The following is a 25,178-nucleotide window of genomic DNA, read 5'->3' as shown; positions in this document are numbered from 1 at the left end:
ACCACCACCACCACCACATCAGTGCAGAGTTCAAAGTACGAGCATGACCTGCTGGTGCTTTCCGTCCAGTTTGTGCAACTTCCAGTGGTGGAAAGCACGTTGACACCAGCAGTTACTATGCTTTACTATATTTGCTACTTCAGTGCATTTCACAGATTTTTTTTTTTTTTTTTACATAAACATATAATTATCTTATAAAATACAACTAGATGTTGTTCCAAAACCTTCTTTGTCTGTAACCACTTACAAAAACTAGTGTCTTTTTGGGGCCCCTCTTCACTGTTCACATGTCTGAAAAATCTTTGGTATGAGCCGTTCCTCCCCCTTCAGATTCAAGGTCCCTTTAAAATAACTGTTCAAGCCACAAAGAGGAAAACTCTCTAATAGCTCACAAAAAAAAACCTAAGATTAAAGAATATTTTTTTAAAAAAAAAGAAAAGAAATGTGTGCAGCAGAAGTTTGTCTCTTCTTCTTAATCATCTCATGACCCCTCAGATTTATCTTGTGACCCTTTGGAGGGAGCCGACCCCAAGGTTGGAGACCACTGGACTATTAAAGCTACCAAACTGTATAAAGTACTTCAAACTAGCTATGACAGTAAAACACTGCTCATACACTGATGATTGTCATATATTTGTCATATAGGAGCCAAGTTTTCTTTTTGTTATATTAAGTTTATTCAGATGAACTGAAATACAGTTTATATTCAGTTGCAGATATTGATTGTCCAGACATGTCATTTACAATCAAAATATTTGATAAGCTAAAAACGAGATGAATGACGTGCTGCAGCATCTTCTCTGGACCCAGTCACCTTAAGTTGCCCACACAGCAGGCTGCACATGGTGGTTTCATTATATATTATATTTTTTTACTCTGCTTTAGAGGCGCATGTTACCAAACTAACTGACAGTTAGTCAGTTACCCTAGATTTATGGGAGAGTGCAGCATTAGCCCGGTTGGTAATCCAGACTTGGTTGCTGCAGATTAAAGTACTCACACATAATTAAAATAGTTACTTAGCATTACTTGAGCTTGAGTTTTGCATTTTAATTTTCAGATTAGTTATCACTCTTATTGCTGGTAGTTATGGGTTTATGGAGGTAATGACTCTTACTGTGCTTATTTCACTGCTCAGTGGCTGTTCATGATCGGTTTTATCTGCACTACAGGTGAGAAGTTTGGCCAGATGCACAAGATAAAAACTGAAATGAATGCTCACTGCAGTGATTTCAGAGCAGTTTTAAAGTAGAGTCACATGACGGCAGTACTGTATCATACACTTTCCACAGCAAACTGTTGTCAGGAACAAAAGTTTGAATCACTTTTTGCCCCACATGTTTTCAGTCGGTGCGCTCTACATTCAGTCCTGAGGATAGACTTTATTGTAAGTAAATATTGCACTCAGTTAGTTTCTCTGTGTTCCTGTTATAGCACTGGACTTTCACCATTGAGAAATGCATACATTTGAGCTGAAGTGCCTGCACCATGTGCTCATATCCCAGTGGGATCTGAGGTAACATGATGCAGGCCTTACATGTGCTACATGTGCTACATGTGCAGCATTGTGCAACAGACACACTGTATGGAGCTGAATGTTTTTCTGTTATTTACAGAGCTGCAGGACGCCGTGGAAGAGGTTTTACCGACGCTAAGAGAGCAGGGTATCAGTGTGTACCTCCTGTCAGACAGCTGCAGCGTCAAGGGCATCAATTCTTTGTCTGACCAGATCGCCCAGGCCTCAGATCAGCCCCTGTCCCGGGACCTCAGGGCCAACGTCAACATCAGGAGCACTGCTCTGTATATCTACACGTCAGGCACCACAGGTACACGAGGAAAACTTCTCTGAAAATACGACGACAAAAAAGTGTTTACTGGTCAGCAGTCTTCTTCTCTGCCTTGGGAAACGGGAACCCATTCATAGAAAAACTGCTCCAAAGCCCGACTAGAGGCCAGAAACTCCACAGGGAACCTTTATAAGACATTCAGTTCTGTGGAGGGTGCAGATACTTGAGTTAGTCAGACTTTCAGATATTTTAATTTGCCCCTTTAATTGTTTGACGTTTTCACACATTCAGTATTTCTTATGCAGGCATGTTAGAGAGGAACTCAATATCCTCCCACACACTGTTTTTGCATTTAAGGCATTTATTGAACCAGCACATCAATCTAACATTTCAGTCCCTGCAGATCTTCTTCAGAGTATCTTGTCTTTAAAGATATGATTGGTTCTTTGTTTGTTTTTTTTGTATTTGCTTCTTCTGAGTATCAGACAGGAAAAGCAGTGAGGAGCAAACATGCAACAAATGTCCCTGAGCCAGAATTGAACACAACACAAACTAAAGTTAATGTTTATACTGAGTTAATTGATTGATCTGGTCAACTGAGCTGTATCACAACAAGCTGTCAAGATTAACATATTATCACCTTCTGCTGGATTTGGACGCGTTAACTTATTTAGACATCCAGCAGACACGGACCACTATTAATGTTTATCTGGAGTCTTGTTTCTGGTCACCTGTACCAACCCGTGACCGAAATATCTTGCTGTTAAGCTGCTAAAATGCTCCATTACATTCACCAGCTAGTCGCTAACTTTGACTGTTTGGTGCTGAGCAGGTAGCACACACTGAGTTTATACAGCGTTTTCTTTTGGTCGCTGAAAACAGCTGCCTGCTGTGTCTGGGAAAGTTGCTACATGAGAGTGGTTAGACTGAATTAAAACAGTAAAGTTGCGGCTGTAAAACCAAAACAATGAGCTTGAAAGATGAGAGATAATTTCATCTATTGTTGATATACAAATATTATATTATATTAGTGCAGCTTTAAAGAAAACACGCCTATTACAGTCACAGGGGAGTGGGTTGATGATTATCTGTGGGTGTTTGTCTTGTAAAAGCTCCTCCTTCCTGACACTAACTGTATCTGTTGTACTCAAAGAACCTGAGATGACTTATTATTCTTTGACCTTGGAAGGTTTGCCCAAAGCAGCTGTTGTCACCCATGAGAGGGTGTGGGCCGCCTCCTTCATCCAGGCGTTGTGTGGAGTCACAGCAGACGACGTCTTCTACATCAATCTGCCTCTGTACCACAGCGCTGGCTTCCTCATCGGGATGTCTGGAGCCATCGAAAGAGGTAATGATCCTCTCAGTCCTGGTCCAATAAAATCATTCACACACCTGGTGTGGGCACTTAAGGAGGTGATTATGTTTGCAATAAGATGAAGGCTGTGTTAATATCATGCCAATTGCAGGTATAACCATTATTCTGAGGAAGAAGTTCTCTGCCTCTCAGTTCTGGGACGACTGCAGGAAATATAATGTGACAGTGATGCAGTACATTGGTGAAACAATGCGCTACCTCTGCAACACGCCCAAGGTAAAAGGAATCCACACCAACATTGTGGTTAAATTACTCAAGTCTTGTTCTAATGGTGGATATTTCTGCACTGATCTCTGATGTCACTGTTTGCAGAAAGACAATGAGAAGAACCACAAAGTGAGGATCGCCATCGGCAACGGAGTTCGGACAGACGTTTGGTCGGAGTTTCTGGATCGCTTCGGTGACATTAAAGTCAGAGAGTTGTACGCTGCCACAGAGGGAAACATCGGCTTCATAAACTACACGTCCAAGATCGGTGCAGTGGGCCGAGCCAATTTTGTCCACAGGGTAGGTAGAAGAACATCTGGTGTTTTTAGTCATGGCAGCGGTGTGGCTCCAGGGATGGTCTGTCTGTCTGTCCGCCCGCCACACTCAAATGTTTCAAAAAATGTTGGCTGGATTGACAAAGCATTTTGTACAGACATTCAAGGTCCCAAGAGGTTGAATCCCCAAATCCTCTGACTTTTCCTCTATAGCGCCACCAGCAGATTACCATGACATCTGGTACAGAGATTCATGCCCCCCTCAGGATGAACTGTAATGACACTGGTGATCTCAGACATTTTATCGAGCACCATTAAGTCAGAGTGTTGATCTGTCCAATACTTGATTTATGACCAAATACCCGCAAAACTAATCATCAATCATCATCATCTATACTTTGAGTGCTAACTTAATTAGCAAATGTTAGCATGCTAACACGCTAAACTAAGAAAGTGCACATGGTAAACATTAGACCTATTAGTCAGCATGTTATCATGTTTATGTGTGAATATTATAGCTTTAGCATTTAGCCCAAAGTACAGCTGTGCCTAAATACAGCCTCACGGAGATGCTAGCATGTCTGCAGACTCCAGTCAAACCAGCAGAGCTAAACCTTTCTTTCTTCTTTGTAGTTTTTCTTCCCCTACACTTTGATCAAGTTTGACATTGAGAAGGAGGAACCTGTCAGAAACTCTCAGGGTCTGTGCATCGAAGCAGCCAGAGGTGAATTAATATTACACACCTGTTTTCTTATTTCTCTCTCTTTCTTACTAGTATCTAAGTTTCCATCTTTAGTACTGAAACTGTTGGTCAATTAGTCTACTGAAATAAAAGTGACAACATGTTGATTGGTCTCATTAAGCAAAAACACTGAGCACTAACTGGCTCCAGCTCCTAAAATGTAGCAATGTGCTGCTTTCTTCTGTTTTACTTGATAAATCTTTGTTGATTATTCAAACCAAGTGATTTGAAGACGTCACCACGGGTCTATGGGAAACTGTGATGGACATTTTTCATGTATGTTTTTGTCAGGGGAGACGGGACTTTTGGTGGGAAGGATAACTCAGAGGTCTCCCTTTGTTGGGTACGCTGGTAACCAGCAACAGACCGAGAAGAAGAGGCTTCGTGATGTTTTGAAAAAAGGCGACCTGTACTTCAACACGGGCGACTTGCTTCGGTTGGACCATGAGAACTTTGTGTACTTCCAGGACCGAGTTGGTGACACTTTCAGGTAAGTTGTGACTTTTGTGATGATCTGTCAGGTTTGTTGTTTTTTGTTCTGTTAAAGGATGACAGGAAGTCGCGGATTTGTACAATTACGCAAAAGTTTCTCACCATGAACTAAACATTTACTTTCGTCCGCCATTTTTCTGCATATAAGACGTCACATATACGACTTGTTAGGGCTTTCACGTGTTTTTCCCCAGTCAGAAACTAATTTTTCCGATTTATTCCGACACCACGTGAATGCAGCATATTTTATTCTTTACAAAAAAAGAAAAATATGTAAATGAGAATGATTAGCTACAACAGTGAGTCCAGCTTTATCAAAATGAGTTTAACCTGCTGAGACTTGATGCTGTGTAAAATATAAAATGGCGATTTCATCTTGTTATTGTTTTCACAGTATAATAGACTGCTACAATTAAGATATTATAGTGATAGTCAAATTTTCCATCCTTGGACGGCTTGCATGTTTATTTATATTTATATTACAGTAGTTATATTGAAAAACTGTGTCTGTGCTTCTGCTACAGATGGAAAGGAGAGAACGTCGCCACATCGGAGGTTGCAGATATTCTCACGATGGCTCATTGCATTTTGGAGGCAAACGTCTATGGTGTTAAAGTTGAAGGTGACGACACCATCATAAATAGTCTTGTAGAAATGTTTCACATCAGTTTTAGAAAGGGAAAATGGAGACAAATAATTAGTAGGGTAACAATGCATTCTAATATTTTCTCTGATAAGGTCACGAGGGGCGGATCGGCATGGCAGCTGTCACTTTGAAAGAAGGAGAAGATTTTGACTGTTCAGACGCATTCAAGCAGGTCGTCAACTACCTCCCAGCTTACGCAAGACCTCGATTCATCAGGATTCAGGTAACAAAAAAAATGGATTTGCCTTGCCACTTCACCTTTCACCTGCAAGCTTTCGGCACTTGTCATATGGAGCATGAAACTGATCATTGTTGCTGCCCTTGTTCCCAAAAGTTTCTCCTTCATCTACTGCGGCTTTGATTGTACCTCATTTGTATGTAATGAAACCTCTGTGCTCAGTTCAGTTCTAAAATGAAACTAGCTGATTACCCAAGGTCATAATCTCCTTTGGGTATGTCCCGCTCACTTTTACAGTTTCTGTTTAACACCTCCTCATACTGTCCATCCTCCAACATTCAGATTGGACAGGCTCCTAAATTCTCCAAAAAAGACACTAGAGCTGATCATCAATCAAAGATAAAAGTAAAAAGTATTTTTCTGTAGTAAATAAAATACTGTAGGAATAATATAGTATATATATATATATATATATATATATATAATAATATAGGAAATTGTGGGCGATTACTGGGTTAGTATGTGCCTTTCGTTTTGGTAGACTAACTATACTATAGTACACTATATGCCCACGTTGACTGCAAATGAGTGAGTGAATGTAGTGAAAACGCTGAATCTATAAAGGACGTTGATGACGAAGCTATTTGATGTGGATGTGTGACGTCTGGCTCATATTGAATCTGCTTAATAATGTCGGTACAGGTCGTGCATCCCTGGTGTGTTGTTCCTCTGTATGTTGCCGTTTTTAAAACTTACGCTGCACTGAATCGTCTCATTCACAAACTGTGTTTCGTAGCCCTGCCTGGAGATGACGGGGACATTCAAGATGAAGAAGGTGAAGTTGGTGGAGGAGGGATTCAACCCAGCTCACATCAAAGACCTTTTATACTTCCTGGATCCTGAGAAAAAGACTTACGTTCCCCTGACTGACACAATCTACAGAGCAATAGCTAATAGGGAAATCAAACTCTAACACAGAAACTTAGGATGAGTCATCGCTGAGCCAGAAGACAAAGTCTTAACAGCTCACTCATGGACCTTTTTTTGTTTGTTTTTAACATGGTCAACTAATCTCAGGGGCAGACTGACATTGAAATGTCACATCATGTTTTTTTTTTTTAAAATTAACATAGCTACTGTTCTTCTCTACAGTTTTGTAAATGTTTTCCATAATGTGATACACAGGTATGTCTCACTGCCACTGGTGTACTTTTAATGATTAAACTCTGATGATCGTTTCCTCTCTTCGTTTGCGATCAACCTTTTTTTTTTCTTACTAGAACATCTAGAGCTTTTTTGCATCAGACTGAAGATACAGTAAAGAATAATTCAGGTTAACTATTACACTTATGTCACATATTGTACAATCTGTTGTGGGTTTATCAGTGGACCTTTGCACTGATGTTACACACAGTCAATCTTTGCTTTGTCAGATTGTGTGTGTGCTAATGGCTCATACTGTTAACCCACAGCGTAATCATGCAACGCAGGAGAGGAATTGTCCGGGTCTTTAGGTTACTCTGCTCTGTTGTTTATCTACAAGCTGCCGATGTGCTCTGTAATCACTTTTATGGACAGAGCAGCTTTGTGACTGGTGGGGTGACTGACCTGCACAACCTTTGAGATGAAACAATACTCAGACTTTGTCACAAGCTTGGTCACATGACAAACATGTCGAAATCAATGAATTGTTCCGGTTTCAGAAAGTTCAGAAAGTAAAGTAACATTTTTAATGTTGTCAATGAACTTTAACCTTTTTCTTTAAATCGTCCTGCACTTAAAAGTGTCTTTTGCCTTTTGTTACATCACTCGGATGCGTTTTAAGACATTCACATACAAACGTGATTTTGTGATGTCACAAATATTTTGGGAGCCAGTCATGGTCCAGCATGCACATACAGAGCGGACTCGTGCAGCAGTTAAGGGTTGAATACGATTTGAATATTCATAGATTTTAGATTTTTGTCAACGAGGGAGAAGGAACAGATTTAATTTTCAATTAAGTAATTCAACATTTTGTGTCGAAACCCAGAACGGACATCTTCAAAAGAGGAACTAATTTCTGATTCATTGTCAGTGAACCAGAAATGGTCAGATTAAGAAAAACAGCAGGAAATTCATTTTTACAGAAAACATGAGGATCTTTAACTGAAGATTGTCGTTTTGTATCTGCAGAATAATCCACCTCACTGCTCACTTCACTACATTTACATGTTGAATGTGTTTATGAAGCAGCTGTAAATGGTAGAAAACTTAAATCTAGCACTCCATACTGTTAATACAACCTCCAACTTCTGAACCCACAGGAATCCCTCGAGCCGTCTGGAACAGTCTGGGTGTGTCGATGTGTAAAACATCTGGAAGTTTGGAGCAACACTCGAATCCAAGGGGCAGTTACTTTAAAAATGAATTTATTTATTAATACAGTGGTATACTTAGAAATGTGTCGCAAAGAAAACAAAAGTTGAACCGAAGACAAATCAAAATAAATAAAAGAATGTCAGCCACACAGGAGAATAAACTAGTGTTGGGTTGAAGCAGTGTTATCATATCAAAAGAAAATAGTACTGATGTGCCATAATAAATTGTCTATTAGTACAAAAATACATTTCAGGGCACACAATACAGCATCCAGTATCACAAATAAAGGAAGGGACCACTCTTCACAGCAGACCCCCTCAAGTACATCTTTTAAAATCATTTAAACCAAGCACTTCTCTATTTTGTAAATAAGAATAAAAAGTTTTCTGACTGTTAAAAATGCCTTAAGTTGTGTGTGTGTATATATTGGTAGAAAAGTCGGACTTATTACTGCTTATGTCAGTTCCAAGGCTCAGGGGTATAACCAGAATACAAACATAACCAATGTAACCGCTTTGTCTTTTTTAACAAACGTTTTCTCTTTTATACAAAATAACAAAGATGTACAAAAGTTCATTTACAGAGAACCAAGGCCATATGCTAGCAGTATGTACAGCCACAATTTAAACATCTTCTAGCTTTTTGTATTTCCTCAGACTTCATATGCATAGCAGTAAAAGAAAGCATACCTTTTCATCAGCCTCAATTATTCTCGTGTGCTAAATCCAAGTTCACTGGTTATGAGAAAATGCAGAGACAACTTTTTCTTTCTGTAGTGATCGCTATAACTGAAGGATCCGATGTTTTAAAGTTTCACTGAAAAGTTAATATGCAGATAAGGCATCACTGCTTGCAGTGTACGATGGGATTTTCATGTGTTGAACTTAGTAGTAGCAGGCTTCTGGACCTGAGTCATAGCACATGCATAGATCTCTAGACAGCAGGAGTTTGTAAAATCAAGTCAGTATATTTATCTACGGTAAAACATTGCTACAAAACATCAGTTTTAAACAGAGAGAGCCCCGTCAGAACAAACGGGTGTCTGATACTAATACTTATCCTTCATTCTTCATATTATTTTTTAATCTTTATGATGCCTACGTTTTCCTTCATGAGTCAGGTTCAGCATTTCTCAAGTCCTCAGAGATCCTTCATGAGTGAAACGCATGACCACAGAACTCACAAACAAAAGTTTTGCATATACCAACTTTGTTGTTTGTGAGCGTTTTTTTTTTTTTTTCTTACAGTACGCAAAAATCCCATTGCACTATTAAACGAGTTTCCAAAATTCTCCTTTGTCTCGCATTGCTCTGACCTTTTTACAAAATTAGCTAAAAAAGTCAAAATGAGATTATTCAGTCTGTGCACCGGTCATGCATTCCAACTTCAGTTCCTTTGTTAAATAACTTCTTTTAATCTTTATTTTTTGCAAGCCTTGAAAGCACCGAAAAAAAAAATTAAAGAAAAGAACAAGAGTACAGCCTTGGAGATGCTGGACTCCTCCGACTCTCCTTGTGTGTGTTTGTTTCTTTTTTTTTTTCTTTTTTTTTCTTCAAATTTTGGGCACAGTAAACAACGTGAGAGTATCAAGTTCATACTTCATCGAGCATTGTGCACCCCGCCACGGTGCAGGGAGCACGGCAGGGGCAACTGAGGTCCCCAGTTTATCACATTCAGTAACAGACCAGCTGTTGCCCTCTTCAGAAGTGGTCAATGAGCACAGATACACAGTTTGCACCCACCAGGTAGTTTGGGTCTCCAGGGAGAGATTTGTTCTGCCAGGTTTTGGGATCACCTGCAGGAAATAGAGACATGATGTCAGCTGCTGGAGAAACTCCCGTAATCTTAAAATGCGGAAAAGAAACGAAGAAGAAGAAGCTTAAAAATGAAACAGATTTCTCTGTTCCTGAATAACAACATGTACCACTGATGAGTTTCATATTTTCATGTAGAAATGAATCCAGGATGTGCCATGAATTCCTGTTGCTCACCATGAGTTTATGAGATTAGTTAATGCTTAATGGATCATTAATTTAATGAATGTTAGTGAAGGAGCGGTTATTTCATACATTTATTTATTTGCCACCAAATGAGCCTGAATCCAGTTACTGTTGCAGGATATCAGATGTAAATGTCAACATGTTGCTGCAGGAGCCGACGCTCTCATGGTATTTATTGTTGAGAGAAGTGGAGTGTAGTGCAGAAGAGGAGGACGCGTTAAAGCAGAAACACTGAGGAGGAGATGCTGGTTGACAAATCAGAGAAGAACGATAGATATGTTAATGTTTCACATCAAAGTCTGTTTACAGGTCTTGGGGAGTTCTACTACATGTGCAAAATAATCTCCAACTGAACTGTCAGTGGTCGAGTTGTGGGTCATGGGTAATGTAGGCGTCAGGATATCTCTGGTCCGGCAGCATCGATTTTGATCCTTTTTTTTTTTTTTCCAATTAGTCTGTTGTGAGACTGACAGTGTTATAGTAGAGAACAGCTAAATTACCTGGCCGTCATCAAAAGTAAATATGAATAGGTACTGAATGGGCAGTGCTGTCTGAAAGAACCTTTTCTATGTAACTGGATTCCAGCTCTTGTGGTGGCACAATGTATGGAGTGAACATTCATTAACTTATGATTCATTCATGATTCAAGTGTTAACTAATCGCACTCATAGTGGCTCCATCATCAACAGGAATTCATGATACATTCAGCCTCACTTCATGAATTCAATCATATGTCAGGCATTAGTTAAGCAGGTGTTTTGTATAAATGTTACCTGATTATCTTACATCTTGACTTAATGAATTAAAATCACAGTCACAGTTCAGACGACATACAAACAGGTAATGGCTGAGCTTTGCTGATCCATTAATAATGAAAATCCTTTCTAAAAACTGAGCTCAAAACAGACAGAAAATAAACCCTCTGTCTTTTACAACAGTTTACTGGTCAAAAAACTGGACTGGAAGTTAAAGGATTGGGACAATAAAGAGTTAAAAATAAAAGATAACTAACAATTTCTCAATTAACTGAGAATGAATTGTTGTACCGTCTGTAAAATGTCAGAAAATGATGAAAAATAGATGACTAGCACAAGATATTCAGTTTAATCTTACATAAGAAAAATCCTGAGGAGCCGGAACAAAGTAATGTTTGACAAATGACATAAAACAACTAATCCTTCGTCAAAATTGTGTCAATTAATTTTCTGTTGGTGGACTAAAATCAAATCAGTCAAGCATTCGAGTGATAGTCTGAGTGACAGTTGAATTTGAAAGTGACAATGTTTTTTTGATCATAACTGTTAGGTAGCACAATACAAAACAAAGTCAAAGTCCAAGCAGCGCATGCAGGATAAAGAAGTGAGCAGGTATGAAAAACGGGTGAGTTGATTAAAATGACTCAGACACAAAGAAACGCTCCTCTCTAACCACCAAAGCCCACAGACCCCAAAAGGACAGAGAGAGGACAGCGTACCCGACGAGGAGTCGGAGGATTTTAGAGCAAAAGACCAACCATCAGGGGTCATGGACGCACAGTGAGGTAAGCGCAGCTCCACCGGCTTCAGGAACTTGAGTCCGTGAGGGCCACACATCACCAGCGGACTTAGCAGCGTTTCTCCTGCACGGACACACAACAACATTTCAATTACATTAAATTAAACGTGCAGGAAATAACCAGCAGACAGGATCATCTATTACCCAGTCAAGAGGCTAAATGCAGTCTACTGCCAGGCCTTCATAGTGAATGAGAGTAAACTACAAACTGACTTGCCAGGTTAATTAAGTATGTACACTCCTTTGGCGTTAAATGTTCATTTAAAATATGCTAACATGGATGTTATTCTGTGTCAGAGCACACAGCTGTGTCTATGGTGTGAATCAACTGTTTATTTACCTCTTTACACCCTTTATCATAAAGACATATATAGTGTAAGAAGTTTATGTAGTGCTCTTTGCTTTGTGTTTCATTGTGCAGCAGAACCAGTGAGTGGCATCAAATCTATAATTATCTGATAGAGGTGCTGCTAAAACTTTATCCTGGTGTAGCCATTCAATTTAAAAATACATATAAGCAGTTAAATGCCACTTTTTCACTAAAACAAAAAGTTGGTTTCTTTGTATCCGAAGTACATCAGCACCTTAAGTTTTACAGATTGCGTTTTGCTCCTCAGATGTAGTGTCAACTTGTTCCTTGACATATTCAGAATATGCAGACACTCTGTGTAGCAGTGCAGCACTGACCTTTCTCTTTGTCGAGGGGGGGCAGGATGCTGTTGTCCCGGCACACCTTGAAGTAAATCTCCTGCTCCACGCTCTCGGGGATGGCACCCTGGGGGATGATGATGCTGACGCCTGTCTCGATGGAGCTCAGGACCCCTCCGTTACAGTTGAAGATCCCCCGGGCGGTGGCCACCACTGTGTGCCCTTCATCCTCGTCGTCATCCTCCAGCGCGCTGGGGCTGAGGGACAGAAGTTGGCATCATCAGTCAAAACAGAGTAGACAGAGAATAATGTGCAGCAGAGGACCCTAAGTACAAACAAGTATGTTTGTGTCTGTCAGCAGCTCAGTAATTACCCTCAGAGAACGAACTGCTGCTGCTCGACGTGAACATTTCTGAGCGTCTTACCTTACAGGGATGGCCTTGGGGATGGTGTTGATGTTATTGTGCTGGTATTTGGGCCTGTTGTCCATAGTGCGTGTGAAGGTGTCCAGGCCGCTGTCATGATCCAGGGGCTGTGGTGACAGCTGAGGCTTCCCGCTGCTGCCGCTGCTCACCACACTGGGCTTACTGAGCAGGTCTGTCTTCACCTGTGTGTCATTGGGCAGCAGGTTGTGGTTGAACTTGGGGCTCTCAAACTTGCGCTCAAAGGGCCGAGCTGAGCTGGTGTAAGGCTTGGGGACATAGCGGTTATAGCTAGTTGGAGCAGGAGCGCCAAGCGTCTTTGGGGGTGCTGCATCAGTGCCGTTGACTGGGGATTTGTCAGGGAGGCCCCTCGGGGGCAGATAACCCCCTGGGGTGGGTTCGTCTCTGCTGGCCGGCCTGAGAGCTGCCAGCTCAGGTTTAGGATTGGGTGAGCTCAACGGTTCAGGTATGGAGTTAGCTGGAAATGTGAGGAGGATACAATCACGTAAATACAGCCTGTAATTTTTCAAGTAAAAATTTCAAACATTTCTCAGTTGCAGCTTCTTAAACGTACAAATGTGCAGCATTCATTTATATTTTGTGATAGTAAACTGAGCATCACTGGGTTTGTTCTGATGCTTGGACATAAGCACTTTAAAGACGTCACCTTGGGCTGTGATGAACACCCCCCCCCACACATTTTCTGACATTTTATAAATAATCCATTACTGAAAAAACTATTTGGCAAATTAATCTGTAATAAATAATACTATTTTTTTGCAGCCTGAAACAGTAGAAGTGACACTTTCTTGTAAGTCTTGAATGTTCATTTACACTTGACAAGTACATGAGGCAGGAAACGTTAGAGAGCTTACCGTCATTGGGGCTGAGCTTGGGCAGTGTGTTGGGTGGGATCGCAGAGGCGGGGGGCCCATACTGAGAGGAGGGGCTGATCTGGGGCAGGGGCTCGTATCTTTTCTCCACTGGACTCACCTTCTCCACAGACTCGACTCTGCAGTAGCAAGACAGAAACAATACAGTTGATAAAAACAATCATGATTCTGTAGCTGCTCTGAGAAAACAGCTCAGTAAATTCTGCACCTCGGCCCACTCTGCCGGCATGAGGTACGTTTTTATACCTGTTGTACGGGTAGGACAGCTGAGCTGGTTTGGGCAGATCATGGAAGCGGTTGATGCCAGGAGCAGGCTGGCCCATGGCTTTGCTGTCGAAGCTACGGCGATCAAAGTAGGACAACTGCTTCCTGTAGTACTCCTCGTCCTCATCTGGGTCATAGTGGTTGGAACGCACTACATCATCCAGAGGTTTAGTATGGGGCTTCTGTGGCTCAGGAGCCCTGCAGAGAGAGAGCCAAAAAAAAAAAAAAAGATATTTTAACTGTGGGGACAGAGAGTAGATTGACTTACAGTCCGCTGAACAATGTTTTGACAGAAGCCATCTAATATATCCCGATGGTTATCAAGCCCTGAAATTATCAAGTATGTTTGAAAACAATCTGGATACCCCAAAACGGGGCGAGGAGCTCAGTCTGGTGCTGACCTTCTCACAACAGGGAACACAGAGGTTCCATCTATCAGTGCACACTTGGCGTTTGCAGGCCTTTGCCGTCTCTGCACAGCACACTTAAGTCTTGCTCGTTGCACAGTGACTTTACTCCACTAGATGGCGCTCAAACAACAATAAATGAATTCTACGACGCCATTGCAGGGATCTTAAGACTTGTCCTTCACCCACCTTCTCCGCAGCCGGGGGTGCTTTAATGAGGACTACATACCTATAGGTGGACTTCTCCTGCTCCAGGTTGCTGAGGGAATTGGCTTTGAGGACTGGGCCAGGTGCACTCACAGGTTTAGGAACATCTGCAGACTGAAAAGCAAGGAGAGAGTGTCTCTTTAGCGCTTCTTGCATCTGGTCCAGATTTTCGTTCACATAAATGGACTGCATGCACAAAGACATTGAGTACTATGGCTGACAAATACAGAAACAAGCTTGCATTTTCAAGTCCTGCAGTTTCTGGCTGATGTATCTGCGGTTTGGGAAAAGATCATTTGGACTCCTCTGAGCTTTGTTAGTTCTCTTGTGCTGCTTTGACACCTTGTGTACCTTGCATAAATAGTAATCGTCAAACTTCTTTAATAACCAACAAAGACCGACTTGACGTTTGGCCTAATGTCACACTTTGTACCAGGCATCGTATATATTTAGAATATGGTCCTAGTTTTCTCTGGTTAAGATTTAAGTTGTTTGTGTTTTAATTTTATTTTCTTATCTACCTCTTTTAGTGTCCTTATGTTGTTTAAGTGATTCATGTGTGACTCTAACTACAGTCCTTTTCCTTGTTAGCAATGTTTATAACTGTGTTGAAGTTGCTTTGTCTACCACCTAAATTAAATGTTTGACCCATCGAGCCGACAGCTGTACACTTATGTGAGGAACGTACCCTGAGTGCCGACGACTCTCCTCCCTCTTTAGCCCTGTCCATCGAAACAGACCTTTTATTCTCAAACATCTTGACTCTGTTGAGCACTGACTGTGGTTTCATGGCCGGGTCCTCATCCAGGTCTTCCCGGGGCGGGGGAGGGAGGGGTTTGGAGCCTGGGGTGACCACTGGCTCACCTGGGGAGGGCAGGGTCTCTGGTTTTGGAGGGGGAATGGTGGGTTCAGAGTTTATCATAGGGTCATGTATCCCTGGTTTATAGCCCCGGTTTGGAGGCCCAGGGATATAGGTGGGCCTCAGACCAGAGTCACCGTAATACTGCTTTGGAGGCTCTGGTGATCGAGGTGAATTAATGGGGAAGCCGAGAGGTTCTGTCTCATAAGGGGAGCGGGCATCGTAGCCTGCAGGGGGCGGGGGCGGGGGTTCATCATAACGAATGGGCCCAGGTTTACTGTGGCGTGGTCTGCCATCGTAGCCCACTGGTGAGGCCTCATCATAGCGTGGCTGAGGGGGGCTGTAGTCCCTCCCTGGTCCATCCTCATAGGGGGACCGGGGGTTGTAGCCCATGGGTTGCTGGTGGCCCGTCTGGTACCCTGCGGGCTGTGAGGACGAGGTCTGCTGGTCATAGGGGGGCCACTGTTCGTTGTAATGAGGCACACGGTTGTCGTAGTGCAGGTGAGAGTCAGTGTTGTGAGGCTTTGGTTCTCCGTAGCCGCCTCCATCGTATCCGTAAGGCGGGTGGTCATATTCGCGGTATGGCTGTTTGTCCTGGTACGGCGGCTGGTGACTGTAGCTCATAGACGGCTTCAGGCCATGGTTGATTCGCACAGGGTCCTCCATATTGTACAGATCTTTCTTGTACATCTGTGAAGAAACAGCACTAAATGAATACATCTATCACATCATCATTTGAGCTTTTAACAAACCACCATGTTGAAGGACAGAAAGCCGTCAGAGAAAAATGCTTCCCCAACACCAGTTTAAGAATAATTAAATTCAATACTGAAAAATGAATCAAAATCTTGAGGAACTGAATATCATTAACCAGATTATTAGAAAAATCCCACCACCAATTATTCAAACAAACATCAAAGTCAAAGTGCATTTACACAAGCAAACCTTAATCCATTATTCAAAATCAGACCTGAATGCCTGTTTGACAAGATGCCTTTCAAGAATGATAATAATCCATATAAACACAACTGGATTTAACACGTTAACATGTTTCATAAACAATGAACTAACAAGCAATTTGCGCATTTCTGAAAGGCCTCATTTCAAACATATGATGTGTAGCCTGTAGACAGCAAATCTAGTTACAGTACTTCCTATGGAAGAAGGTTGATTTGTTGGCATCTACTCAGGACAGACTACTTTACAGAAGACATAATGCAGTGTGCTGATGTAAGTTTGTTTTTCCATAGGGAGAATTGCTTGATGGAAATCATTACCAAGAGTACTGTCTGCAGGTTAGCCTTCATCATGCAACCAACATTCAGTTTGCATCTAATGCAACGTCAAACTACTGGCACTACAACAGACGACACATCTACTACTACGATGCCACTGTAAGTGCTACTATCGTTCATCTACAGAAGAGAGTCAAAGCTGAAAGGAACCCAAAAAACATTAGGAGCCATGCAAAGGAAGTAAGAGGCAACAGTTAGGGCTGGTTGTGGATGTCTTCACCCTGGTCAAAGACTCAGATGTACCAGTCCTTCTGGTCTCCCAGCCCACTGTGGTGCATGTGGACTAGTCTGTCGCACATTTTCTCTGGGAGCCAGAGGCACACAGTGGGCTCAGTGAGTCACACAGTGTGGGCATTTCATGCAGAGAGCGAGTGGAAAGCATGTGCGAGAAGACAGGCAGTTAAAACAGCAGGCTGGGGCCCAGGCCCGGTCCGAGTGGCTGGTGAAACAGCGGGTACCTTTGGTTCTGGACCAGACGGTCCAGACGGGTGGGGTTCGTGTGGTGGTGGTAGGGGCTGAATAAGCTCAGGGGCAGGGCTGGGGCTGCTAAGTGAGTCAGCCTGAGGAGCTGCGGCTGCAGCAGGCGGCTCCTCTAGGTGCATACCCTCTAGCTGTACAGGCTGCTCAACAGCAGGGGGCGTTACCACCGTCGGAGGCAACGAGGGCATGGGCAGAGCAGCCTCATCTTGCTGTGAAGTATTGTTAAGAGACATTTATAACACAGCCTGCCAAGGGCACACAAAGCACAGCTGACCCCAACACCATGATCTTCTTCCTGACACTGAATCAGTTTTACACCAGCCAGAGAATGCACTTACAAAAATGTGGTTAGAATAAATAATATACCAGTAGCTTCTAAACATGTTTATGACTTAACAAAGGACATTTAATCTTAAAGATCAGGACACGACACTGAAAACAAAGGAGCTATTCCTCTGCTCTGCGGTCATATACTTTTAGCCATACATTCATTTCTGACCGGCACAGCCTGCATTGGACTGCCTGCAAAGCTAGATATGAACTTTACCTGTTGCGGAGCGGCCATCTTGAACCCAGCTGGGTCTATGCGACTTGCTGGGTCGGGCTGCACAGGGTGCTGGTACCCAGGGTAACCAGGGGTGTCCTGAATGACAGGTGGGTCTTCTCGCACAGGCTCTGAAGAGCGGGTGATGGCGGGCTCCGTGGGCAGACCCACCTCGTCATTCAAAGTCTCATCAAGCTCCTGGTCTGTGTACGCTCCGCCCTCTGTGTCTGTGTCCTCGTAGTCAGAAGTGTGGCGGCTGTCTGTGCTATACATGGAGTATTCGCTACCCGGCGCCGACAGGTAGGACAGACGGTCATCGTGGATATCCAAGTCATCCTCTGTAGTGCCATCCGCCTGCGCAGAGAAGAGAAACTGTCACCTCATGGCTCAGTAAGGCTCTAACAGGACTCGTATAATGCTGTTCAGTGCAGTGGAACAGAACAAGCAGTTGGCCAGTTTCTCTCACCTTGCCCTCCGACACCCACACCAACTGGTTCTGCTGTTGCTGGATTGTTTCTTTCAGAGCTCCGTACCAGCCGTCGTTCATATTGTTCAAGTTGATGGTGGCTAAGGGAGAATGTTTTGAGTTACAATCACTTCATCGAGAAACAAAACATCTAAAAGAGACAATATACATTTTTAATTAACTGTGTTTTAACACTGTGCCGCTCACTGGTGAACAGGTGGTGATTATTCTTCCTCAGTTTGATGGCTCGCTCATAGAGCTTCCTGGCGCTCTTCCTGGACTCTGGACACAGTCTGGTCCTCATGTTCTTCACACCCTGCTTATTATCGGGATTTAAGAAGACTACAATCGGGTACCACTGAGCATAGTTCAGCCTGTCCACAGCGTTCGGAGTGATGTCCAGCACAGCATGTTTGTCCTTCATAGGGTAAAGATGGGGAAGAACAAGAATGATAAGTACATATCTGTGGTGAAATAATCCAAAAATCTCTGATGCACATTATATGATAAAAAGGAGGCAAACTCACTCTGTCAATGATCTGCTTGATGGTGTGAAGACGAATGATTCCTGAACTACGCTGGTCTGTTCCTGCATCTCTCGGTTCACTCTCTGGAAAACGTGGTTCAAGAGATTCATGAAGAAACATTTCTGAGTACAGGTTCAATAACTTTGCAATATAATGCATAAAAACATATTTGCAAACATTTAAACAGTAGATCAGGGATACTCCGAGGTTCTTGAACTGAGAGAAGATGAGGTTTGCCATTCATGGGTCTAATGACAGATTCTTTAAAATATGGCAGCTGTTCATCACATATTTACTTGACCAATTGTAAATGGATCTATCGCTTGTCAAAACAGCTCAAACTGTGAGTATGTAACCGTAAACCTTTGTTTGTGTTATCTGTCTGTTGTTGTCTTGTGTAATTGTCCATTGAAAAGAAAGTGGTAAAAAAATAAAAAATAAATAAAACATACTTGCAAGCTCAAAAAGATCTGGCTCTTCTCTGGAGAGTTTTTCTCGAGCAACGTCAGCAATGGGCCCAAAAATGACAACCGGTCTCAGGAAACCAGCTGCAAAGACAAATAAATTAATAAAATTATAATAAAAATAGTCTCACACTGACAAAATGTACAGCCTGCCAGACACGATCAGACTACTTACCCTCTCTCAGTACAACTCTTTCATAAGCTGGGAACTTTGTCTGGACCGGCTGGGAGGAGAGGTCCTCTCGGCTCTTCCTCAGGTTCCTCTTCGAGCTGCGAAGTCCGCGGAACCTCCAGAAGTCGGCCCTGTCGCCACCTGCTGTTTTGGGTAGCGTGTACTGCACGCTGGAGAGCTGCTCCGCTCTGTTGACAAATGGCAGAAAGACAAGTTCTTAGTGTAACGTAAGTTAATAGAGGTGTCATAAACTTGGCACAGCCCACCTCAACACTGCCAATACCTAAGGATATTACATGGCAATGATAATCATAACAAATGTAATACAAAAAGGTTGGACTCGCTGTCTACTGTTGTGACAAACATTTATCCAGCATGTCACTCTTTTAAGATAACTGACAAGGCAGAGCAGATACACGCCTGTTAGGATGTAATCACCTGTTTTTGTTGGGGATGATGCCCCTCTCCACCTCTTGGTGGTTCTTGCCGATGCGAATAGCCAGCCAGGAGCCCAGCTTGCCGTTGTAGAGGGTGTCCACCACACGGAACACCTCGCCCTTGTTAAAGCTTAACCCATATGGAGATTCCTTTTCGTACTCAAAGTGCGTCCGAATGTAGAAGGAGTCACCGACATCTGACTCCACAATCCGTCGATAGACTGAACAGGAAAGAGAAGTGAGTCAAAAACACAGGCCGAGGAAACCAATAGAACGGTATTTCTTTTCTCCTCTCCTTACTCACTTCACTTACCATCTTTCTTCTTCTGGGCCAGAATGGTGACCTCTTCACCCTTAGGAAGGTCCAGGAGGAACAGCACCGCCTCCTCTCGAATTATGTTTGCAAAATCTACATTATTTACCTGGAGTTTAGGAAAACAGAGGTCAATTGTTTTATGTTTTTCATCAAATAAATTCACTCTTATTTTGGACTTTTAAGTTTAAGTTAAGACTTTATTGTCCACAGTGCGTCTGACAGAAAGAGTATATCTCTATTTAGATAAAGGTTTACATAGCTCTTCCTGTTCTCGGCATTGCCTGGGTGACTTCAGGTTTTACTGCACTGCAAGAACTAAAGCCATTCGTCATTATACTTGGAGAAAAAGAGGAGGAGGTACAAACAGCGAGATATATGACTGTGAGGAAATGGGACAAACACAGCGAGAGGAAACTGTTTTTTTGTGTGTGCTCCCTCGGGGCCATTGCTAAGAGACCAGCCAGGAGGCACAGGAATTTTGGAGCAGCTAGTGTGTAAAACCAGGAATAAAAAAAGGGAGAAGCTCGAGGATGCATACCCCATTAAATATGGCTGTTTACAGATACTATAATGTAACCCATTCAGTTAATAAAGACAATAAAAAATGATCCTTCATACCACAGATTAACAACAAGTTTTCAACATGCAACTTTTTGCAATTTCTCATTTTACACCAACTTTTCAATTAAAATGCAAGGGCTTGATTTCAGCTCTCAGCTCATACACTTACTGTGTTAAAAATAAAGTAACTCACCCTGAGAATTTGGTCGCCCTCCTCCAGGCCCTCCTTAGCAGCTGGGCTATCCTCCAGCACTCCAGCTACAAAGATGCCCACGTCATTCCCTCCAGCCAGACGCAGTCCCACGCTCTCCCCTTTCTTGAACTTCACCAGCTTCATGCTCGGCCTGAGAACGAAGACGAGAGTTAGGCTGACACGACATCATTTGATGGAATTTCCTTTTTACGAATACAAACTACACTTTATGAATAGTTAAGGGACCCTTGTTTGGCAGCCAGGTTGCTCTTTTTTTGATACACTTCACTCTTTTGGGATCTTACAAAAGCACATTGTTCTGGAGAAAAATTTAATCTTAGAGAACATTTGAATCCATTTCAACATGTTTGCTACTGACAAAAATAACCACAGTTAACTGTTTGCACGGCACAAAAACAGTTGTTGATAGTTGTGCATCCCATAATATTCAAAGCTGCTTATTCACCTTGCCAGCAAACCACTACGTGCCATGTAATTCACACCTCTAAACAGCATTGCATTCTTAGACCTGCGGCATGCTTCATATGAGTTGATGGGAGGATGTGCATGGGAGCACTACAGAAAACGTCCACTGCATTTCAAAGATGTGCTGTTGCTGCACTAACTTGTGGTTAAATTGTTTTCCTCACACTGGCCTTCTCTTTTTAATGAAGTGAGCCAAGAGCTAATGAAGTTAGGCGCTCACAAAAATTCACACAGTAGTTTCTGCTATGTAGATTTTCATAAGCCTTTTATACTTCATACATATGATGTCATCAATATTACCGTAGGATGCTATCATCATGAGCAGCACTTGGCACAGGGGCATCAGAAGGACTGACTGGCAGGTCTACATCTGGCTGTCCAGGTTGAGCATACACCGGCTTGGGCTCTAAACAAAAACACACAGACTCATGTTATTAATGCAGACAGATGATGTCTACTCCCCCAGACACTGTCACAACTTAACACTACTGCAGATACATATGTTTAACTGAGAACAAGCTCACTAGTTAGAACACAACTATTAAAAACAACACACACACACACGCGCATGCGCGCGTACACACGCACACACACACGCGCACACAGTGTCCTGAGCAGGGAGGTCAAACAGAAAGGCAGCAGAGTGCTGCAGGCTGGGGAGGAACGTCAGACTCGATCAACTCATACGGTTTATTTTCACTTGGCTCCAGGCGAACTGAGCCAGGCTCAGCAGGCGTCTGGATCTAACTGTTTTTGGTCGTTGTGCTTTTAAAAAGGGCAAAAATGACTGGTTCAAACAGGATTTCATTTTACTGTCATGAAGCCATTTAATGTTCGGCTGCAAATGACAGGCACAAAAACACATGCTGTTTCACTTGCTTACGAACCTCATAAGTATGGATGTGGGACAGATTAAAATTCAGAATGATTTGCAAATGATTTCTCTTACATGTACACACAACGATCAGGTTTAATGGCTGATGGTTGGATCTCTGACCTGGGAGTGGTGGGAGCTGTTTCTCCTCTCTGCCAATGGCTGACTCCTTCGGTTTGGGTAGAGGAACCTCCTCTGCTAGCTTCGCTGGCGTCGACGCCGGCTTTGAGAGCCGTTCGTCATCACGACTTCGGTGACTGCAGACAAAAATAGATGTTTTTCTACAGTTTATCTTTGGAGAATGACAACATAAGATTATAAATAGTGTATTCTGGAGACGTAGATCTTGGGGGCAACAGGAAAGCTTTAGGGCAACAAAGTCTTGACAACACACAACAACACCAAGGCCTAATCTAGACTAAATGAAGATTTTCTCCTGACTGCAGTGGACACTGGCTGAGAAAAGAAAAACAGGTGAAAAGAACAGCTCAAGTCTGAAGCTGCATCTTGGTCTTGAAGGTCACCACTTTGTCTTTCCACTCTTTTGTGGTCTATTTTTAGAGCAGCTTATCTAAGGTGTCAGAGTGGATTCTGTCCTCCAGGTGAATTTCACTGTGTGGTTCTGGCTTTAGACCAGCAAAGGTTTGACTTTGATGTCAGTTTTATAAAACATTAAGGCCATGTAAACCGATACACACCAATCCTGTCCAATTATGCCTGAGATAATAACTGTAACTGATGACAGAACGCCCCTGTGTTTTCATAAACGCTGACATTCCCAACGGGTTTCAAATGAGAAATCAGAAGGCAACAGAAGTAGGCAAAGCGGGCTGACCAGTGGTACGGTTCTATGGCTCTGACTCAGACCTCCTGGTCACATGTCTGCTCACTGGCACAGCTTTACTGGCAAAATCCTGCCTTATTCACAGGCTGGTCAACAAAGAAACTATGAAACACCCTGTTTGAAGTGGCTGCAGAGGAACAAACTTCTTTTTCAACCCAACCTGGAGGAGGCCGTACTTTTAACTGCCAACTTCCTGAACTGAGAGAAAAGATCACAGGTCCAGATCAGGTTCAGATAAATACTAACATCCTGTTCCAACATTTCCTTCCTGTTATTTAAAATACTTGATCTAGATGTGTCATCAAGAAATTATTATAAAACATTTTTGCCTTTGGCATCTCAACGTACACATATACAGACATTTAACAGAAAAGAAGGAGCAAAACTGAGTCAGACATGATATGAACAGAGAAAGTACAAATGCTGAGCCACATGTACATGAGGAGACAGTTGACACTGATTGTTAGTGATGGTCTTCTGTTCCTTCATTGTTGGGGCCATATTGTCCGTGTGCCAAACATGCGGTTTGTCCACCAAAACACTGAGGAGAGACAGACATCCAGTGACAGTTTTACTGGACTCTGTCATCTCAAGTCAAAACAAGAGGAGTCACTGAATAAGTGATGCCATATGGGGTCATTTCAGTAAGATTTCATTAGCTAATCATTTGCTGCTACACAAAACACTGATTTTTATTCATCATTTCTCTATTGGAACGATGGCTGTGAGATTACAATAGTTGTTAAAGTTTTAACACTGAAAACTAGATCTAACTGTCTATTATCATTCTACTTTAAATCTATTCAGGAGTTACTACCACTATTATTAGTAACAATTCACCCTGGGTAATGAGTGATGACTTACGGTATTCTCCAGCTGTTGACGTGTAAGAAGAATAAAAAAGGCAGACAAATTAAGTGTCAGTGTTGATGAGACTATATTCATAAATCTTTCCCCGTTGCCATATTATATAATTTTGTAGTGTCAGAAACTGATGTATGAAAAATGCTTTTTTTCAAAATGAAAAAGGACACAGCAGTACAGGTTGAGCAATTAACTTTTACAGTAAGCAGAGCGGAGTTATGACCTGGCGCTCAGTTCCAACTTTGACCAAGACTGACTCTTTTGCAGTTTAACAGTTGACTTATTTTTCTTGGGTCAGTAAGCAGTGTGAACTGTGGTGCTCTACTGAGTTTAAATGAAGAATTAATGAGGTAGTTTCAAACAAGGTTACAGTCAAAGAAGTGCTGAATGGGCTGACGGCTGCTATTAACCCAAACAAAATAAAAATCGAAAATCAACAAAAACAAAAAATAAAACCGAGCCTGTCTTAACAAACCTTGACCGACAGAAGCACAGGCAAGTTATGTAGCAGTTTTTTTAATATTGATCTTGGACTGAAACAATCAATTATTTTAACTAATGATTATCTGCCCATCACAATTTCCCAAACCTTCCTGTGCTGTCAAAAAAACAAGTAAATAAGAAAACTTAAAATAATGAGTTTACTACTGAACAAGACAGAGAAAAGCACCAAGTCCTCACATCTGAGAAGCTGGAGTGTTATCAAAACAGATGTCAATTTCTTTCCTGTTGATTGACTAATCAATTTATATCTTCAGCTGTACATCAGTAATATGAAAAACAATTCCCTCTCAATCAAAACCTTAGTTGTTTAAGTGTTGCTGGTAATCTAATATTAATATATAATGATCATAATAAAAGTAATAATCTAGTTTTATCATACTGGTACATTCTTGGCGGTAAGGGGGCACTGCCGTGGTGTTTGGCTTGAGACTTCTTTCTTAACTCAGCCGGAGAGAGAAAGTAGCAAAACTGAGTTGATCTATTTAAAAAAGATTTGAGATTCTGATTTTCATACCTATTCCCCTGCCACGTCTTTCACGACAGCTAAAAAGCAAGAATCTAAATCTGTGGACAGATGGTCTTTACCTGCCATTGCTGATTTGTGGGGGCGAGTGCCGGGAGTGGTCTGAGGGCTCAGATCGTCTGTCTGGAGAGCGGGAACGGCTGCTACGATGTCTGTCATGCGATCGATTGGAATGGTCGGATGCCAGAGAATGGATATCTGAAATGTCTGATCAAACAAGAGCCACTGTTCACTGACGGCAGTCTGAAACACACACTGACAAGTCAGGCTTTTAAGATGTGCACCACTTCAACTGAATCCAGCACTTCACA

General features: G+C 42.2%; 2 protein-coding genes across 11 annotated transcripts in view; one reads left to right on the top strand and one right to left on the bottom strand.

The window, feature by feature from the left end:
- slc27a2 (solute carrier family 27 member 2) overlaps positions 1–6,949 on the top strand; it is a 9,433-nt gene extending 2,484 nt beyond the window's left edge. Inside the window, exons 3-11 of the mRNA XM_023411109.2 lie at positions 1,617–1,826; positions 2,977–3,135; positions 3,254–3,378; positions 3,475–3,669; positions 4,278–4,368; positions 4,678–4,876; positions 5,403–5,500; positions 5,617–5,747; positions 6,499–6,949. Of these exons, the coding sequence (XP_023266877.1) occupies positions 1,617–1,826; positions 2,977–3,135; positions 3,254–3,378; positions 3,475–3,669; positions 4,278–4,368; positions 4,678–4,876; positions 5,403–5,500; positions 5,617–5,747; positions 6,499–6,675 (1,385 nt within the window). The 3' untranslated portion in view covers positions 6,676–6,949. The remainder of the gene's footprint in view (positions 1–1,616; positions 1,827–2,976; positions 3,136–3,253; positions 3,379–3,474; positions 3,670–4,277; positions 4,369–4,677; positions 4,877–5,402; positions 5,501–5,616; positions 5,748–6,498) is intronic.
- Positions 6,950–8,096: 1,147 nt separating this feature from the next.
- Positions 8,097–25,178, bottom strand: part of tjp1b (tight junction protein 1b) — a 54,410-nt gene continuing 37,328 nt past the window's right edge. For 5 of the 10 annotated variants that reach the window (XM_023411102.2, XM_023411103.2, XM_023411105.2 and 2 more), the window contains 21 exons: positions 24,930–25,074; positions 22,256–22,389; positions 21,559–21,664; positions 20,773–20,923; positions 20,016–20,124; positions 19,704–19,923; positions 19,269–19,453; positions 19,082–19,177; positions 18,630–18,712; positions 18,310–18,520; positions 18,103–18,203; positions 17,640–17,990; positions 17,071–17,301; positions 15,147–16,007; positions 14,481–14,572; positions 13,827–14,042; positions 13,563–13,699; positions 12,691–13,165; positions 12,305–12,522; positions 11,538–11,681; positions 8,097–9,858 (listed from right to left, as the gene is read on the bottom strand). In XM_023411102.2, coding sequence (XP_023266870.1) covers positions 9,764–9,858; positions 11,538–11,681; positions 12,305–12,522; positions 12,691–13,165; positions 13,563–13,699; positions 13,827–14,042; positions 14,481–14,572; positions 15,147–16,007; positions 17,071–17,301; positions 17,640–17,990; positions 18,103–18,203; positions 18,310–18,520; positions 18,630–18,712; positions 19,082–19,177; positions 19,269–19,453; positions 19,704–19,923; positions 20,016–20,124; positions 20,773–20,923; positions 21,559–21,664; positions 22,256–22,389; positions 24,930–25,074 — 4,361 coding nt within the window. In that variant the 3' untranslated portion in view covers positions 8,097–9,763. The remainder of the gene's footprint in view (positions 9,859–11,537; positions 11,682–12,304; positions 12,523–12,690; positions 13,166–13,562; positions 13,700–13,826; positions 14,043–14,480; positions 14,573–15,146; positions 16,008–17,070; positions 17,302–17,639; positions 17,991–18,102; positions 18,204–18,309; positions 18,521–18,629; positions 18,713–19,081; positions 19,178–19,268; positions 19,454–19,703; positions 19,924–20,015; positions 20,125–20,772; positions 20,924–21,558; positions 21,665–22,255; positions 22,390–24,929; positions 25,075–25,178) is intronic. The other 5 variants (XM_087175334.1, XM_023411107.2, XM_087175333.1 and 2 more) reach the window with 4 other exon arrangements.

Source organism: Seriola lalandi, unplaced genomic scaffold, assembly GCF_002814215.2.
Source record: "Seriola lalandi dorsalis isolate HSWRI2012SDOR001 ecotype SW California unplaced genomic scaffold, Sedor1 jcf7180002054449, whole genome shotgun sequence".
Classification (NCBI taxonomy): domain Eukaryota; kingdom Metazoa; phylum Chordata; class Actinopteri; order Carangiformes; family Carangidae; genus Seriola; species Seriola lalandi.
This window is presented reverse-complemented; position numbering and strand designations above follow the sequence as displayed.